This window comes from Drosophila gunungcola, unplaced genomic scaffold, assembly GCF_025200985.1.
Source record: "Drosophila gunungcola strain Sukarami unplaced genomic scaffold, Dgunungcola_SK_2 000001F, whole genome shotgun sequence".
Classification (NCBI taxonomy): domain Eukaryota; kingdom Metazoa; phylum Arthropoda; class Insecta; order Diptera; family Drosophilidae; genus Drosophila; species Drosophila gunungcola.
This window is the reverse complement of record NW_026453197.1, coordinates 16268564-16287501: the sequence shown is the minus strand read 5'-3', so window position 1 is coordinate 16287501 and position 18938 is coordinate 16268564. Positions and strand designations below refer to the sequence as shown.

General features: G+C 40.2%; 3 protein-coding genes across 16 annotated transcripts in view; 1 reads left to right on the top strand and 2 right to left on the bottom strand.

Annotated features, from left to right (window-relative positions):
* LOC128262704 (piezo-type mechanosensitive ion channel component) overlaps nt 1-15393 on the bottom strand; it is a 29451-nt gene extending 14058 nt beyond the window's left edge. For 6 of the 14 annotated variants that reach the window (XM_052997133.1, XM_052997139.1, XM_052997142.1 and 3 more), the window contains exons 1-11: nt 14964-15393; nt 4781-4974; nt 4113-4377; nt 3750-4054; nt 3001-3127; nt 2780-2899; nt 2540-2702; nt 1863-2087; nt 1038-1094; nt 315-548; nt 51-248 (exon numbers count right to left, since the gene is read on the bottom strand). In XM_052997133.1, coding sequence (XP_052853093.1) covers nt 51-248; nt 315-548; nt 1038-1094; nt 1863-2087; nt 2540-2702; nt 2780-2899; nt 3001-3127; nt 3750-4054; nt 4113-4377; nt 4781-4844 — 1758 coding nt within the window. In that variant the 5' untranslated portion in view covers nt 4845-4974; nt 14964-15393. The remainder of the gene's footprint in view (nt 1-50; nt 249-314; nt 549-1037; nt 1095-1862; nt 2088-2539; nt 2703-2779; nt 2900-3000; nt 3128-3749; nt 4055-4112; nt 4378-4780; nt 4975-14963) is intronic. The other 8 variants (XM_052997148.1, XM_052997140.1, XM_052997143.1 and 5 more) reach the window with 5 other exon arrangements.
* An 841-nt stretch (nt 15394-16234) lies between these two features.
* LOC128262062 (acyl-CoA-binding protein) lies at nt 16235-16887 on the top strand. Its single transcript, XM_052996092.1, has 3 exons — nt 16235-16383; nt 16454-16568; nt 16628-16887. Exons 1-3 carry the CDS (start codon nt 16369-16371, stop codon nt 16768-16770), a joined length of 273 nt encoding a protein of 90 aa, XP_052852052.1. The 5' UTR covers nt 16235-16368; the 3' UTR covers nt 16771-16887.
* Nucleotides 16838-18837, bottom strand: LOC128262061 (rabenosyn-5). The gene is made up of 3 exons (XM_052996090.1): nt 17914-18837; nt 17245-17855; nt 16838-17188 (listed from the first exon to the last, which is right to left on the bottom strand). Exons 1-3 carry the CDS (start codon nt 18578-18580, stop codon nt 16949-16951), a joined length of 1518 nt encoding a protein of 505 aa, XP_052852050.1. The 5' UTR covers nt 18581-18837; the 3' UTR covers nt 16838-16948.
* Nucleotides 18838-18938: the final 101 nt, after the last annotated feature.

The following is an 18938-nucleotide window of genomic DNA, read 5'->3' as shown; positions in this document are numbered from 1 at the left end:
AATATGTCGGTACATTAATTTAAATTCGTTTTTAAGTGACACAGTCGTACGGAAACCTTCGTAGGAAGTTCATTGTTGTTCAGATCCATGCCGTATATGTACTGGGCCACCAGTAGCGCCTCAGCATATAGGACAATAAATGGACTAGAACGCATCATGGCCTTCCGCTGATTGGGAATCATCCACAGCACATTGGCCCAAAGCAGCAGCACAAAAGTCAGCCAACTGTGGTAGACTATGGACCAGGCCTAGAAATAATATAATATTATGTAATTATAAGGGAACCCTTTAAGAGTTAGTTAGACAGAACTTACCATCATCAGAATATTGGTGAATATATAGCTGTTCTGATAGATGAAACTTCCCACGCTGACGAACCCATACGATATCTGATCCAGTATGGAGGTGGTGGTGTTCTCCTGCTCCGACCGCTGCTCCATGGAGTCCAGCTGAATTGCATTGCCCCGTTGGATTGCACTGGGTGCCACCGAGGATCCACTCTCCACCGGTTGCGGTGTGCGCGACTTTCGTGTGCTTTGACGCACCAACTATATAAAAAGCAATGGAATGAATTAGCTTAGTGATCAAAGCAACCAATGCATACATAGAGGATAAAGTTCAGCTTACTAATTTGAATATGTACATACAAAGAGTTCTAGAGTTCTAGGGCAACTACGGGTGTTAATGTCGATAGGTTATTATCCGGGTGAGGTTTGCAAACTATTTTTGGATCGCTTTAGCGGTGCTCTATGACCCAGAACACACACACACACGTATGTACAGTCACACTTACGCGGTTAGTATCATGTTTAGTTTGAATTTGGTTAGAATTTCAGATGGTATTACTAGGGCGATTAGTACTATAGAGAGCTAGATATGTTAGACGAGAACAATTGAACATCGACAAATGGGAAAAGTTAGGAGAGCTTAAGCCAAATGATACATAGAAAGACAAAGGCAGAGCTATCTAGTGATTAGGGGGTTAGGCTGGCAGAAAGATACACAGTATTGGCGCAAAGTGGAGTTAGTTTACGTACAGGCGTCGTCTCAGTCGGTTCATTCAACGTTGCACGCTGATCACGGCGCAAAGAAACCTAAAGCGGAAGTAATAAAAGAGAGAGCATAAACAAAAATCAAAAGAAAACCAAACATACGTAAACAAAAATGGCAGAAATGGCAGAAAAAATCGCTAAACAAGTAGTCAGATTTCAGCAAAAGCGCACACAAATCAGCTCCAGTTGGCCAGAGTTTTGGGGTTAAACGTTAAAGCACAGACAAACATTTAGTTGGGTTTTAGTCGGGTCAACTAGTTGTGTACAGTGTTTGTAATACATCAATGTCCTGCATAAACTAAACAGCATTTTAGTTTTATATTTATTATTAAAGATTTTTTTTAACCGCTAGCAGAATTATTAAGGGCTTTATTTTCATATTTGAAGAAGTGATATAAATAATAATAGTAAATCCTATAAAAATATTCTTTTGGCAACAAACAAGAATTAATTAAAGTGTAAATTAAGTTGGATTATTAGATGTCCCCCAAAACGAAAAAAAAAAGAATTTAGAACAGAGTTTTTTTGAATGTCAAGACAGACATAAATCCCAAAAAAACGTAATTTAAATTAGGCCAATGCAACTAAAAATGTTCATGCCTTGAAAGTTTTTATCAAATAATGTAAATGGATAACACTTTTCCGGTGATATGCTTAAGTCGGCTTATTGGAAATTTTCTGTCCCTGATACTCAATATTGTGCACCCTTAATCCCTTAAAAATATTCAACATTCACACGCCGAACCCAGATCGAAATAAAACCCCAATTCCCAATGCCCAATGCCAATCCCAATCCACTCGCTCGCTTACACTCAAGCGCTGATTGCGGACTGTGGTCGATGCGGTGGTAGTGGTGGTGGTGGTGGTAGTGGTGGCTCCACCTCCGCCAGGATTGGACCCATCCCGGCGACCACGCGAGGTCTGCGAGGTGAGCAGCGATAGCTGGCGGTTGACCTTGTTGCCGGTGGTGTTGCTGATGCTGCTGCTATTGCAATCTAGCTGCTGGCCAAAGGCGGTGGCGGATTTCAATTCCACCTTTCAGGTGTTCAGGTGTTCAGATGTTCGGGTTTTCAAGTGTTTTGGGTGTTCAGTTGTGGCGTGTTAGTGACAATTTAGTGTTAGGTGTTAAAAGTGTTTGGTATGTTATTTGTAGCCGTGCAGGGAGAGTGTTGTGTTAGAAAAATTGAAATTGAAGTAGTTTATCCGGTTGCAAATGGCAGCAGAAGAAGAGCAGAAATTGAGAGCAGATAAAACTATGTCTTCAGATTGGTTGGTGGTTATTAACAAGACTGAGAAACGATATTTTAAACATGTTAATATACAAAAGGATATCATTGTTACTACCCTTTATATTTATGTTCTATTTTACACCATTTATTTTCAGTCTTATTAATTAAAGCCTGTGATTAAGGTAAGGTAATCCCTGTTTCTCTAAACCAGCTGTTCGGAAACCAAAGAGCTTCAAGCACACCGTAATTGAAACTTACCCGTGGCTTAATGAGATGCTTGGTCGTCAGGGCCAGAGCGAAATACGCAAAGAACAATGCAAACGGATTGAGGTACGAGTCCAGAGACAGCTTATTATTGTAAAGAAATACTCGGATGTCCGGCGAGCAGTAGGATTCAATGAGCGGTTCCAATCCAATCAAACTGATGGCCAGAGACAGATAAAAGTCAGATGATTCCCGGTAGAGTAAGTCTAAGCCACGTTCCTGCCTTCAACTTACCGGGCTGTCAAAGTGGTATGATTGAGGTGGCTCTGCATCCAGGGCGTCTGGTAGGACACAATGGACAGGGAGTGCAGCACCAGGACGACCATCACGCAGCGCAGCAACAACGCAAAGCCCCTGCACAAACCAAAAAACACAAAAAAAAAGGTGCGAGAACAAAGCAAAGGGAAAGTCAGAAATGTGTCCGTTGCCATTGATGGCGCTGATGGGGCACGCACCGTTGCAGCGTCTGGCAGGTTGCCCAGTAGGTGCCGGCCAGCAGGAAAATGAGAAAGTAGAAGCCGCCTGGCACCGAGGGACGCAGCACGGCCGCAAAGAACAGCGTGGCCAGGCAGAACAGAGGAGCTGTGTCGATGGAAACGATTCATTAATTTTTATTGAAAAACATCTCATTCAAGGGCTTTTGCAGAACTCCCTAGACGGTTGTTTAAAAAAAACTACTGAAATATCCATTGGTGCCCCAGAAACACTTGGGATTTGAATTTTGAAATAAAGTTTTAATGACTTTTCATAGAAAATATTAAGTGAACGATACTTTTTAGTTGACAATTTGGTTTGTTATCATAAAAAATCCTTCGGTGACACAAGAATTTTTAGAGCCACAGCTTGGATTCTTGACAGTTTTCCAAAGACTTCTATTTGGTTGGCTTAAAAACCATAACTAAGGGGTTTCTAACCGTTACTAAAAGGTTTCTGGGGTTAGAATTTGGCAGAAAGAGTTTTTTGAGGTATGCTATATATATTTGCAATGATTTAAGAGAGAGATTTAAATTTTGAAATAATGTACCAGACTCTTTTTATAAATAAATATACTATTAAATAATATACTATTAAATTTGCTGACCATACAGAAATTAAAAAAAAGGGCTTAAAAGAGTTATCGCTTTTGGAGGCATTATTTTAAACTTTTATCTTAGAAAGTTGGTAGTGATTACTGAGACACACCCATGCAGCCTCATATACTCACAGATCTTGATCAATCCCTCGAAGTGGATGTGCTGGCTGATCATGGACACGCGTTTCCTCAGCTGCTGTTGCTGCTGCTGCAGTGGCGTGGTGGCCGTGGCCTGTTGCACATCACCGCCATTGGCATCTGGGGCAGGCGCTGTCGAGGATTGGGCGTTTTCCGCCTGTCCATCGACCACTTCGCCATTTTCCAGCTGCTCAGCACCGACGGGCTGTGAGGCCACACGCTTCACCGTAAGATAAGATCCCAGGGAAGTGGCAAAAACCAGCACCTCTGGCACCAGCCACTCGATAATGGCAAATGGCCTGGAAAACCGAACGTAGAATCAATAAGTGAGAAGTTTGTGACCTCCAAAATACCCACTGTAGATCGATAAAGCTCACGAAGCCAATGTGCCGCAGCAAGCGCTCACTGAACGAACAGTTGTAGATCGGTAGGGTAAGGCTAACCGCCAGAATCTGCAGCGTTATGTGACCCAAAAGAACCAGAGTGCTCAACGTCAGCAGGATGATGAAGAAGGCGGTAACAGATCCTTTGAAGTTGCGACGCGTGGCCAGAGGCACAAAGGGCGACACAAAGAACATCAGCAGGTACACAAAGGATATGCCCACTGGTCGCATCAGCGCAGCTGAAAAATTCAAGAAAATGGGAATAAATCACTTAAGCTTTAACAATTAAATATATATTTGTTATCATTAATAACTAATAACCCTAAATGGCTGTGACTAGAATTTAAAAGATGTTCATAAATGCAAGTTCTATTAAAGTCTAAAATTTGAAAATATATTAAACTGCCTTTTGGGCCAGTTTAAATTAAAACTAAACTAAAAAATCAATAATAAAATATTAAATAAATAAATGTGATATAATTTTAAAGCTCATTAAATAAACACATATATTTTTAGTTTTTCAATTATTAAAATGTTGGAAACTCATTTGTAGTCTTAATTGCAGTTGAAAAGTTCTTTGGTAATTGGAGAATTTCAGGGAAGTCCAGATTATAAAATTGACTTTGCTCGATTGATACTTACCGAGGACCAGGACCGCCGGCACCACGATGCGCTGGATCACCATGCACGCATAGCTGAAGACCATTTTGACGGATGCTCCCGCCTCCGTTCTCCTCCAGAAGCGTCTCCGGACTCAGACTCCGACTCCGACCCAGTAGCATTCATAAAAGCCTCAGCTTCGAGTGCAATTTGTTGCCACAAGCAGCGCAGAGCAGCTGGTAGGTAAGAAAGGAAACAAATTAGAATACTATTTCAGTCAAAGGAACCGTGGGGAGCCTGTTGATATCCACTTTAAGACTTAAAGTTTATTAGTCCTTAACTAAGCGAACCCCAAAAAAAAAACCCAACTAATTTACGGATATAAACATTGACACACTTTTAATTAAACCTGAAAAAAACACAAAATAAAATCAAGCCCGTGCTAAGAAGTGGGCGTGGCAGTCGGTAGTCACACGCTATCCCCGCCTTGGGTGGGGTTAGTTTCAATTTTCCTCTTTTTCTTCCGATTTCCACATTTTCCAGCTCCTAAAGAAGCGAGGAGTGGCCACGCAGCACGAGCTTTATGGAGTAAATCGAGGAGACGCGGGTCACCGACAAGTTGGTTTATGGATAAATGTGTAATTGACATTCGATGGCACATAATGTGGCATTTATTCGAATACGCTTTAAACTAATGGTGCAGAAACTGCTGGGACAATGGAAGGAAGCCATCCAGAAGGGATAATGGTGAACGAGCATGACAAACGTTTCAGGAGGAAAATATTTCATTCTGTATAAATAGCTAAGTTAAATAAGGTAGCAAAGAAGTCAATAAATATTATTGAAATGTATTTATTTTATAACTGTTGCTATTTGTAAATGTTATATTAAATCTTGCAAAATATTTCAAGGTATTGTTCACAACATTATAAAAAAGAAACGATTTTTTTTCAAATTACTAAAGAAGGTCTGCCAAAACCTCTTGCTCTCTTGTTTTGTTTCTCTCATTTAATATTTGAAAAATAAAAAAAAAATAAAACTCAGCTTTCTTGTATACTTCTTCTTTTCTACACTCAAGATAAGGAATTTGCTTAATGGAGCCATGGTAAAGCAAAAAGAACGCTGAAATTTCGTTGAATCAATCAGTAAAAATTCTTTGGCTTATTTACATATTCGTTTCAATCGGTCAGTTACATCCGATCGGTTGGATAACACATAAAAGTCTGATAAATTCCTGACCTGATGTCTCACATTCTCAATGGTATTACTAATGCAAAATACAAAACGAGGCAAAAAAACAAGCAAAAACATCAACAAAACTGCTAATTTCGCACACCTCAGTGAATGGCGAAAAAAGATCAAGAGCAAATGACGTAATTTGGCATGTACAAACACTTTTTAATTCTTAATTTTTTTGGCTGGGTTAACAAGAACAACAATAGAGCAAACAAAGAAAGCTACAACGAATGACAATTCGAGAGGAAAAGAGAAGCCGCCCACGCCTCCAACGTAAATATATCCGACATAATGTCAGCTAATAAGAGAGGCAGAAAATTCGAAAAAGAGCGGGTCTGGCAGTTGAGCCACCGAGCCGACAGACCTCAAGTGGTGCCACACCTAACCCCACAACCCCACAACCACCCGCCGCCCTTTTGCAAACAAACAGATTCAGCTAGACAGAAATAAAAAAAAAAAAAAGAATGATAGAACCACAACAACCAGACGGCAGAGCCTGAAATGACGATAAAAAGTAGTTGTAGGCATATAAAAAACAAAAAAAAAACACTCTACTATTCCGGCAAAATAAATGCTGGTTGTTAGGGCTTTTTGACGAGGGGGGATGCAGGGTATTCCTGCCTGAGCAGATGTCTAATGGCACAATAATGCTGATGGAAATGCGTCTGTCTATATGGATGTTTAACACACAATTACAGCAAAAAGTTTGCGTACCAAAGATAAAGGAGAGATAGCTTTGAAGGAAAGTATGTTGATGTCTAAATTTGAGATTGCTTGATAAGTAAGCAGATAAGTTTGTTGATGATTTTTGCAAAAATGTTCTATAAAAGATAATGCTAGCAGATGTTATTCATAACGACTCACAATATCTGAGCAATGAATCATAAACTTGAAGATTCTAGAGTTGAACACTTTTCCTACGAATTGTATTACGCTCTTTAATATATTTATTTGATATACTAATTTTCTTAATAGTCTGGGGTAAAAACTTAGAATTTCGCGTGGTTTCATCATTTTTTTACCCACTGTTGGGGGCATTACCGAAACGGTGTAGCCCATAATCAGAACTTTTTTCCACTTCCGACCGCAAGATGTGAGCGGCACGTCGAATCGTTTCATCAAAATCGAATGAGACACGTGTTGCTTCTATGCTTTTTGAGGCTTGATTATGGGCCTAAAGGCACACACCCCCTTTTTTGGGGCCCATCCCACCCGCAATGACAATGAATACGAAATGACAGAAGAAGGGGCTTTAACCAGCGTGTTATTCGCTACTAATTCATTTGCCATGCACGCATCGCCGATTGCTGAGCTGCTGCTGCTGCTGCTGCTGCTGCTACTGCTGCTGGTTGGCATTATAATATAAGCATTATAATGTATATGAATACGCAGATATCTATATGTCAATTGGGGGGCCAGCTGCCGTTGTCTGTTCGCAATGATGGGGGTGCCTTTATCTGTGGCCTGTTGCTGCCACATATTGTGTTTTCGTTTGCTATTCCAATTTCAAACTAAATTCACATTTCCAAATGTTTATTGTCTTTCCATTTGATTCGCCAGAGAAAGAATATCAAACATAAGTGGCATTTGCATGTGCTTTTATTGGGTTAACTTGGCACACATATTTGCAACGGACACTTCAATGTCGTTGTCGGTATTGAGATGTGCCATTGTTGGACATGGTCAATGCATGGTCAAAACATGAAATGCATGTTCTGGCACTTGAAAACAAACATAAACATTTGCTTTAGATGGAACGCAGACAGCTGGTGGCGAAATGTCTTAGAGTGCGGTCCATGTGGCGTATACGTGATTTAAAAGTACTTCATCCAAATAAATCACTTTTAAACATTAAAATGTTGCATTTGCAAAAATGTTGCAAAGTGCCACAAAAACAAGTGTATTTTTTTTTTATTTCCTTGTTTTGAGATATTCTTATCCCTCACACTTTTGTATACATTTGACTGTGTTTATCGTTTAAAAATTCTTAATTTATTAAGATGAAAGCTTTTTAAATCCCCTTTTTTCTCAAGTGTTTAAATTTTTTAAATGCTCTAACGAAATACTCCATTTTAAATCCTTCATTTAGTTTCTGAATAACTAAAATGAAATGTCTTATCTTAAGCGGCTTACATGAATAACGAAATTGAGCTGCAAGCGGAGAACTGGCAATTGCCAGTCTGCTATCATCTCGCGCTCAACCCGACCTTCATCCTCGTCTTGGAAGCCGCTCCCGCACCACACTTCTGGCATTCATTAGCGCAGCTTCATTGCCAAGTCTGCCAGCCACTTGAACTTTGTCCGGGCGTTGGCATCCCCGGGCACAAGTCTTGCAATAATATTTGCAATTCTATCTTACCAAGTGCAGTGGGCGAAACGGAAAAGTCGGAAAAACGTTGACAAAGTCTACTAATCTCTGTCCAGTTAGTCGGTTTTCTATCCCTTGCCGCGTGTCTGAGACCCATTAATTGACCATTAATTACAAATGTCCAACGACGAGTGGCTTGAGCATTTCTTTTTCCGCCCATTTTCAACTTGCTCTATTTATAGTGTCCACTTTTTTTGATGTTGGGGTTTAGTACTTTTTTAGAGTCTCGTAATCTCAGAACTGTTGTGGAGGGTTGGACTAGCTCTCCCTGAATTTTTTTTTAATTTTTGCTGCAATTGTTGCTATAAACACATTTATGTCACACGGGTGCATGTCACACGCTTCTGATTCTGGTTCCACTTTTCGGATGATGACGTCACTTTGTTTGACGACTGTCAATGTCACTGAACGGGCAATTGTTAACCCCTTGTTGCCGGGCTGGAGCTTTAAAAGAATAACCTATCCGAGAATCAAAGCATAATTACTTAAAAACACGCAATAATCGCTCTAAAAACAGGGAGTAGCGAAAAAATGAACAAATTTCGTTTGACATTCTTCGTGTGCGTTTGACAAGTAAGTTCGCCCCTTAAAAGCGCAAAAAGCGGAAAAAGCAAAAAACATCTAATGCCAGTTTTCTACATTAAGTTGAACAAAAACTAAAAAGCAAGAAAAAAGCAGCCGAAAATGTTTTAGATAGTTATTAAAAAGTTGGCTTAAAAACAATACATTTTTGTCAACTGCTTATCAAGAATGTACGGAGAAGAAATACAAAACAAAGTTTTTCAGTTATTTATTTTTAGTAAAAAAAAATTTGAAATAAAATAAAATTGTATAGAATTCGTGAAACAAATTCTTAATTTTAAAGCCAATTTTCTTATCTGAGCAGAAGCAGCCAGCAGCTTAAAAGGTCACAATATATTTTATTACGAGTGTCAAGCAAAATTAATTATATTTCGAGTATCATTCCAGCCCGCATTAATCAACAAGGGTTAATTGAATCACCCAATTTATGGTTAATAAATCCAAATGGAATCGGTTGTTTCATATGCACCGGAAGAAGTTGCGACGCCATCTGCCAAGATTTGGGTCACTTGCAGCGTTGTTTTCCTTGCTCTTTTATGCAAAGCATAAGGGTAAAAGCAGTTCCTACAATTACGTATACGTAAATTTCACAAGGGAAATTAATTTCAAAGTGGTTGCGACCCCAGACACAGACACACACATACACTTATGGCGAAGGGCAGAAAGAGTGAGCTAATGGCCCAACAAGCTGTGGCCAACGCCTTCGTTTCACTCAAAGTGACAGGAGATGGCCAAGAAGCGGGAAGCGGGACGCAGGAGCTGTGGAGGCGGCACAACCAAAATGCATATTCGTCTCTTGGTCTTGGCCTACATTTATCTTGGCGACCGAGCCCCCCAAAAACCGCACACGACGTGGACAAATAATAAGATAATCTTTAAATACAATAAATGAATAGTAACTCGCCAGTTTTTGTTACAAATAAGTTTTTATAAGTGGAGTTATATTTTTATTTATTTCATTTAAATCAAGTTTGTTCAAAATATTAAAAAATTATGTAAGTTTTTTGTTTGTTTTATATTATTGTGAATTTTGATACATCGAAAAGTTTAAAAATCCATTCCCTTATAGTGTAAACTCTAAACTGGTACGCATCCCACACAATTTTACGAGGCATTTGTTGACTTTGGCCCATGGTAAACGGCACCTGCTGTGCACAAAAGGGTAAAGAACAGCAGGGGGTAATAAACGATGCGGCCTGTGGATTCTCCATAGTGTGCAAATATCATAAAATGTGCAGCGCGCTTCTCTGTTTGACCTGTCAGAGCATATTACACATCCGCCATGTGTGCTGTGTGTGTCTAAAACGAGAGGAGAAGAGCTAAGGCATTGCTTCTGGCATGTTGTCCATTAACAAACAATTTGGTTGATGCATTCGGGCAAAAGAACAGAAGCAGTTAGGTTACTCTGTCGTTTTCACGGGATTTTTTATTCCTTTGCCCTTTTTTAATCTATTTGAAAGGCTAAAGCGCGCGTAGCACGTACACTCGCCGACATGTGTGCAATTACTCCGCCCTGAAAATTGTCGCGTCCAGCTAACGCGACATTAATCGTGACAAATGTTGCAAAATGGTAATGGACTGGTCACGACTATATCCTTTGGCACATCCATTTCACTTTCCATTTCATTTGGCCTGTCGTAAAAGTCTTTTTTATAAGGTCTATGACAGTTGCCTTTGCCTTTTACTTGCTAATTTCATTACTCTCTGACCCCGGTTAAAAAAAGAGGAGGATTCTTTTGGCTGAAAGCACCATTATAGCCCGCAAAATGTCATATTCCCCTCATTCATCATCATACATCAACGAAATAGTTTGTCCAACCTTCATTCCATTCTTTAATTCCGCAGAGAAGACACGCAACAGTTTTTTCCAGACAATTTTCTTTGGAAATTTGTGGGCAGGGAATGCGGGGCAGGCTGTCAAATGAGTGTCGTCCTGACAGGCGGTCCTTAGGATTATGACCTGACATTAACATGCTTGCAAATAGTTGACTTCAGGGACACAGTTGAGTCAACAGGTTAGGGGAAACATTTTATTTAAGTGGAGGTAGGGCTTGCCATAGTACGTCGAAAGTTATCTAACAAGTTTGCTAAAAACTTTTGGGCAAGTCAAAGTTTTTCAAATGATATTTATTTAGCTATTTATTTACTTGCACTCTGCCATAGAAATATGACTTTTTTCACTCTTAAAACTAAATCATTTTTGGGAGCTGTGCAAAGGCGTATTTTAATTGTTTATGTTCTTGCAAGCATTGTCCAACCTTTTATGTTACCAATAACTAAGGGCCCTTATTGAGTCTACATTGCTTTAAACTATTTTGGGCATCTTTCTTTATCTGAGAACTTGATGCCGTACATGCAGAAAATGTTCTTTATAAATAAATGCCCGACTGGCAGTGAAGCGTGGCCACAGCCAGCTAAACGCGCCATTGCACACTTTGTAAGAAGGCATTCAAGATCGCAAAATGAAGAGTGCAGTACATAAAGTGAATGATAACTGAGAAGAAAATTCAATGAAAATTCGAAACCCAGACTCTGTCATATTCTCACGGCCTTCAAAAACTTTGCAAAATAATCCGAAACAAAAACATTCACGCATGAGAAGTCAACCAGCTAGAAATCATCTACAAATACACCGTACTAAGAACTATCCGACTATATATCTAAATAAATGTGTGGTGTGCCAATACAAGCGAATATTTATTTTATTTTCTGATTGCAGGCCCCACACCCACAAAGCGACGATAAGCAGAATTTAATTTTGTTTCTGATAGAAATAAAACTGTCTGCGATAAAACTAAAATTTAATTAAGGCATTTAGAACCGGTGACAGCTAGAGTGGAAGAGAAGGAAATTCATGCATTAAAAATATTGTAAAATATGTTGTTGGTATGTGCTTAAAGCTTTAAAATATAGCTAAATCAAAAACGAGTTCTGTGGTGCCAACCGGCAGATGACTAAATACAAAACCAGACTCAGACAGTGTGAGAGTTTTGTTTTATTGTACCTAAATAGACGCTTATACATGACTCTGTGTTTGGGGGTACATATACCACTACTGTTCCGTGTGCGATGACGCAACAACGCATAAAATGTTAAGGAATTCGTTTGCTTTATATTGTTTTTCTTGCTCGCCTCTGGCAGCAGCATTTTGTTGAAGTATTTTAGTTCAAAAAAGGCCACGACAAGGCAAAAACAAGAGAGCAGGTAGGAAAACGAGGAGGAAACAATAACATCTGCTGCATATCGCCTCCTTAAAATGCATCCTTTTACCTGTAGGTCATGGGCCGAAAAACCGGAAAGCTGAGGATGCTACTGCGGATAAGACAGAGTCATGTTTTTGACGTGGTGGGTTAGAAAAAGGGTTTTAGTCTATTAGAACTCACTAGTTATTACTATTTTGGAAAATTTTTCATATTTTTAAGCCGAAGCTTCTTAAATCTCGTTAATTCACTAATTAGACCGTTAAGTATTATGACAGTAAAAAAGATTTATCAGCATTAAAAATTGGTAAATGAATTTAAACCAAAGTTTCATATCTCTGAAATTTCAAAGCTTTAAAGCCCACTCTGTTCCCAGCATACAATAATGAACATTTCTATACGCTTCAGTGGAAGCCGGACACCATTTTTCAGGCATCAAATCGAATGTGAATTCATTTTCTCCATATGCCAATTCAATATATTCCACGTGGATTTTTTTTCGCAACGGGTTCTATGTGCAAATCGAAAGCCAAATATGTTAAAAGAGGGCCAGAGAACACAAAAGAAAAATCGCAGCGGCATCGTCGAGCGACAAACAAAACAAGCTGAAAAAATAGATGCAGCTGTTGCAGTTTTATAAATGTGGTTCCCCAAAAACCTACTCCCTTCGCCACCCATCCAAAAAAGATACCTATCCTATCTGCACACACATATAGTACATGGTATATAGCTTATAGAAGGGGGTAGAAGTGACTGGTCTGTTGTCGCTCGGTTGGTTTGCTCTCCACAATAAAAGTGAAATTTTCTCGTGCCAAATTTTGTTGACGGCGGGTGGGTTCTTCGGCGGTAACGACTGTTAGGCAGTGACACTGAAACAGTTTGTGGATAACTTTTCCGACGTTGCACTAAGGCAACATAAACTAATTGCAACAACATTTCCGTTCGCTCTGCAGCCAAGAAGTAATCAAAAAAGCTACTTTGATAAATGAAATGAGAACTAATGATAGCAAACTAAAGATCTTCTTCTTCTTGTTGGCAATTAATCAATGTGGCTATTGCTCCTCCCATGCATCCAAGTTGAACGGCTTATTTTGTGTTCATCTCTGAGTTTCCATCATTAAAATTTTGACAAGAATTTTTCGGTAACCAACTGAAAAGGCAAACAGCCGCCAATCACAACAAATGTTGTTCAAAAAAACGTAAAATTTGTAGTTAAACTAAACAGATCTGAAGAACCGCGCCGAAATCAAAGTTCAATTTCATTGATCTGATTAAGAATCAAATATAAAAAGGCAAATGGTAATTTTTAAAAATATTCATGAAGTCATCAGTAGCATCTGGAATTAGTGTTTTATTCAGAAAACAAATACATATAAATTCCCAAGCCGTGATAATGCCACAGGTCTAGTCGAGGGTCCCACGGCATGAAATGCGTCATTTATTGATTGCAAAGCCAAAAGCTAAAACCAAATCGGATGCAATGCATCATTTGAAAATGAGGCAATAAGTAGGGAATTTTAAATTGATGTAACCCTAAGAAGAAGTCTACAAAGTGTAATTTCAGAAATAATTAGCAATCTTTGAATGAGAGCGAACAAGTTCTAATTTATCACCTGACTACTAGTTCCTACTTCAAGTGTGTAAATAATAAACAAATGCAAAGAGTTGCATTCCCCCTAATAACAAGTGGCAGGTCGTGGGCTTCAAGCCATATGCTCAAGACTGCGCGCTCAAGACTGATAACGCTGAACCCTCTGTTTTTATATTCTTACTCATACATACGTATGTGGGATAACAGCTGCAGTCAGAATACTAGTATTTTGTTTACCTAGTTTACCAAATAGAATATAAGAAAAATTAAACACTTTCTAAAGGAAAGGTTTGTGATTTCAACTCTTTTCTTTATTAGAACGTGATCAAACAGTTAAAGTGGGGCAAGAATTTCTCAACAATAAAATGGTACGTTCAGTTTTTGAATAAATTCAATTTATATTTTGGACGGTAAGACATTATTTTTAATTTTGTCTTATAGACGTCTACGCCTACCCCAAGTTTATATAAATACAATTTAAATATTCTATTGTTTTTTTTCAACAAACGGATCGGCCAGTTAAGGCAAATTTTAAAAATTGATATATCAACATTGGAATTTAAAATCTATTATTTAAAAAATTTGTTCTCTTTTTTAAATCTTCTATTTTGTTGGCAATTGCATTCCCAACGTATGATTAGATTATCGCCCGCTTCTGAACGCCTCATCCGTGACCATGAGTAATCTGGCTTTAAAAGCTACTGGGTCAACAGTTTTGGGGCGGCGTTATCGGCGCATTTGAAAGGGAATAGTTGTTTTAAGAAGGGGGTAACTACTCAACTGCTTGTCTCCCCGGTGAAGTGTAAATAAATGAAAGTTATTTACGCTGATTTGACACTTTTTGTGCCTGCGCTAATTCCTCAAACTAATTGACACAGATAAACGCGTAGGAATGAATCTAAAAAACCTGCAGTTCGTTAATGAAATTAAAAATAGATCAACAGCTGAAAATACTCAGTGTGTGAGAGAGACAGGGCGATTAAAAGTAGCCAGAAAAGTCAAACAAAAGCAAACAGGGGAAAACAAGAAGGGAATAAAGGAAAACACAAAGAACTAGAACATGGGAAATCAGAATGGAAAATCAAATGTGGTTTGTCGTTTGCTTGATCTTCACGCTTGTTCATTGTAAATCTCGAATATGTTAACCAGCGACAAGGCCTTCACTTTTTAGCGCTCTTTTCGAGTTGCTAGGCAGTTGGAGTTGAGCAAAACAAAAAAAAAAAACATGTAACTTGCACGGTGTCTTACCACATTTGCATAAGCTCTGCGAAGGAGACCACAACAAAAACAAACGAAAACGATTTTTACCGATTTATCAACCTTACGCACTCTAAACCATCAACTTTCTTTCTTTTAATGACCTTTTCAGATCTTTTTCGATCACTTTTGCTCACTTTTCACCGCTTTTTTTTGTCGGTGCAAAAAAACTTTGGATTATTTGGTAAGCACTTAGCGCATTTGTTATTGTTTCGAATCGGCTTCGATTTTTACAGGCGACGCGTTCTGTTGCGCGAATCCGCGTTTGCTCACCGATTTGGGTTGAGAACTGTATAGCGTAGTATCCGTGTGCTTTGCAGGAACCCCAAATGGCGTTAATGTAACATTTCCTCCCGGCGAATTGTGCACTTTTTTGTTACTTTTAGCGGAGCACCGAAAACACGTACAGCGCGGATGAAAACATTTCGATTTGAGTGGGTGTTTGAGCGTTGCGGGCGCCTTTTATACCCTCGGTGAGAGCGACTCAAAAACACTCTCTTTCGCTCTCCCGCTCTTTTAATGCGTTTATACGAAGCCCATCTCATGTTAAGTACGTGTCAGCATACAAATAATTTTAATTATGTTGCTTAATAACATAAACATTTTCGATGTTAATAAATAAATTAATGTAAATGGTTTAAATATTATATTATATTAGAGATAAGGTAACACCATTATGTAAATATCGATAAGAAGCGATCCAATAGGAATGTGGTGCGATAACTAACAAGAAGAGACTCTTTTAAACAAGAAGTTGGAATTAAGAAGATTAAAGTTTTACGTTAAAAAAGTATTTTAACCTCGGAACTTTTCGACAAACATCTGATATAATATTTAAATTTATAGTTCATAAAATTTAGTGCATAAACATAAATGAGTAAGTTTCTCTCTCTCTCTTTTGCGCTCAAGTCCGAGAAAACGAGTGGCATGGGAACATTTTTTGTTTATTGTAAAATAATTTACAAGAAATATTAAACATAAGTTAACATTTTTAATAAAGTAATTAAAACTTGTTTATTTCTTTGTCGCACAAAAAGAATTTGAATTGAAAAACTTTAAGAATTCTACACCTTTTCAAACGAAATTTAAAGATAACATTGATATCAGTGGTGCGGCTGCTGAACTAATATAATAATTAATATAATTGTGATTGGACGATTCTATGATAAAATCAACATCCTGGATGCATGCATTTCTCAACAAGTATCTCAAGTTAAATCTTAGATACAGATTGCCAGACCGGCAAAATAAGTATCGTTGGATTGCCGGAGTGCTGAAACGAAAAATTGTGTGGCATGTTTAATTCCCCAACTATTGGTCACACCAAATAATAGACCTACCTTTTTGCAATATTTTTCCAAAGATACACTTCCGCTAAATAGAAATACTAGAAAATATGTCCGAATTGCAGGTAAGTCGGGAAAACTACTTGCAATTTGTCTCGTTGTCAAAGTGTAACCCTCTAAATGGTAATTCCACAGGAATTCAACCAGGCGGCCGAGGATGTGAAGAATCTGAACACCACACCCGCGGACAATGACCTTTTGGAGCTATACAGCCTGTACAAACAGGCCACAGTGGGGGATTGCAATACAGGTGGGTCTTGGAAATCATATAACAATAGTTTAACAATAATAAATCGGAATCCAATTCAGATAAACCCGGCTTCCTGGATTTCAAGGGCAAGGCCAAGTGGGAGGCATGGAATAACCGCAAGGGATTGAGCAATGCCGACGCCCAGGCCGCCTACATTACTAAGGTCAAGGCCTTGATCGCAGCCGTGGGCCTCAAGTCCTAGATTTAATCTCCAAAGGATACTGCATTGATATTGCATTTTAAAATCTCAGTTGTCGTCAAACGCACAATTTTCGATTTTCCAGTGTACACGCACAATATGCACCACTATAACGCGTAACATAGAGCATTTAATTTGTCATAGCGGGAATGGTTATATATTCTACTATATAGGATACTGCTTAGGCTTCCGTGGGGGAGGCGGGCGTGCTGCCCTGGGAATAGCGCTGCCGCTCGTACACCTCGCGTTGCAGCTCGCGAAGATTCAGCTCCAGTGTCTCCACCACCTCGAAGTTCATGTCCTGGCGCGCCTGTTTAATGTAGCCCTTGATGATGTTGATCTGCTCAATCAGCGGATCGTCTAGGTTAGACTTGCTGGCCGCCTGCGGTGCCGACCAGTTGGTCAAGGATTGAAGATCCGACTGGGGAGCAGATGAAAGTATAGGGGAAGTTTTGCCAGAAATCATAGGTAACTTACCCCCTGAGCGAAGGAACCGCTTTCTGCACCCGGAATTGCAACTCCCGATTGATTTGCTGCCAGATTGTTTCGCTCGTAGGCTTCCATGGCCATGCGCTGCTCGGTGAGGATGCGCTGCTGCGTCTCCATGCGCCGACGCTCCTGCATCTGACGGATGTGCGCCTCCTCCGGAAGCGGCGGCAGCGACAGCATGCGTTCCTTGATGGCTTGGATGCAGCCCAACCGAATGGCCTTCTTCAAAGCCTCCTCTCGGCTGCCTGGCTCACAAAATATAGCCAGGATGCGCTTGCTCCGCATGTCCATTGCCTCGGCCACTTGTCCAATTTTGCCGCGCAAAGCACCCGCATCCGCCAGCGTGAAGATAGTGTCCCCTTCGTTAAGGCTGTTGATGATCTTCAGATACATGTCCAGATCGGGGGTTACTTCCTTCTGCAGCTGCCGGATCTGTTCGTACACCTGTGTGAGGAGTGGGCGACAGGTGCGACTCTCGTGCATGTCCCTTCGCGTGTCCAGCAGCCAGAGGCAGTGTTCGCACAGCCGGATGGCGTTCTCATGTTGATGCAGCTGCTGGAGCGGCTCACTTCTTGTGGTGGAGAGACTGGCCAGTTGCACTGCAAGATTAAAAAGAGATGAGCATGCAAATAAAATTGAATTGTTAAGCTGACTAACTGGCATCCTCCAGGGGCAGGAACTTGGAGCAGTCGTTGCACATGATTCCCCCACACAAGCGGCAATGGTGCTGTCTCCGGGCAATGTGGAAACTCTTGGCGCAGCTGGGGCACAACTTCACGGAACTGCCATCCAGCCAGGCCACAGTCTGCTGCTCGTGCTGCCGCCGCTGCACTGAATCCGCGGGCAGATCCTTTAGCAGTCGGTGCAGCCGTATAATCAACTTGTTCGTTTCGCTGGCATATCGCTCCAGGCGGGGATTTCGGATGGACTGGAAGTACTCGAAGTGGGAGCACTCGGCACCCGGCTGCTGCCTGGCCATGTGGTTGAATACGTTGAGTCGAGAGCGAGCATTGCTGGGTCCGTTGCGATCGCCATTGCCATTGGGATTCTTGGCAGCCGTCGAAGAGGATGAGCCTCCTGGCGCGGCTGCAGCGGCTACCTTTTCGTCCTCAAAGGGGTTCAATATCTTCTTTTTGGCCTTGGTGAAGATGTCTTTGAAGGATCTTAGGGCCGCCTCCTCTTCGGCGTGCTGACGGGCAAAATGATCCGTGAGCACATCGATTGACTTCAGGTCAGCCCGGCAGATGGGACACAGGAAACCCTCCAGGATCTCCCCGCTCGCCGAGCTTTGTTCCTCATCGCTGTCGAAAGGATTCCCAGACATTCCGGCGATGAGTAATCGTGGATTTTTTGGTGGGTGTGCTTTGTTGTGGTTTCCACCCCGAAAAACAAATAATTTAAGGCTTTTTTACTTTTCCTAAGGCAATGGCATGACGGAAGATACTTTTCTTCGAGTTATTTACTCAATTTGTTTGGCTTTTCTTTCTACAAACTAATTAATTTACTTTTGTTGCCTGATATTTCCGCAAGTTATCAACATCAGTTAACTCTTCTTCAAGCCAAACAGGCACTCACAGGAAAATGTTAAAGAAGGGCTAGTGCAGGTGCGATTTAAAAAAAGCCCAGCAACGATACATCTTTAGAAAGCGTAAAATAATTACTCAGTTAAAGTACTTTTAATA

What these genes read in the sequence shown, in the direction of transcription:
- LOC128262062 (XM_052996092.1), top strand. An exon ending in AGTGGGGGATTGCAATACAG is followed by an intron (nt 16,569 to 16,627) that starts GTGGGTCTTGGA and finishes AATCCAATTCAG; the next exon opens with ATAAACCCGGCTTCCTGGAT.
- LOC128262061 (XM_052996090.1), bottom strand. Translation starts at nt 18,580, where the DNA reads ATGTCTGGGAATCCTTTCGACAGCGATGAGGAACAAAGCTCGGCGAGC. An exon ending in CCTGCCCCTGGAGGATGCCA is followed by an intron (nt 17,856 to 17,913) that starts GTTAGTCAGCTT and finishes TTAATCTTGCAG; the next exon opens with TGCAACTGGCCAGTCTCTCC. An exon ending in GCGGTTCCTTCGCTCAGGGG is followed by an intron (nt 17,189 to 17,244) that starts GTAAGTTACCTA and finishes TCTGCTCCCCAG; the next exon opens with TCGGATCTTCAATCCTTGAC.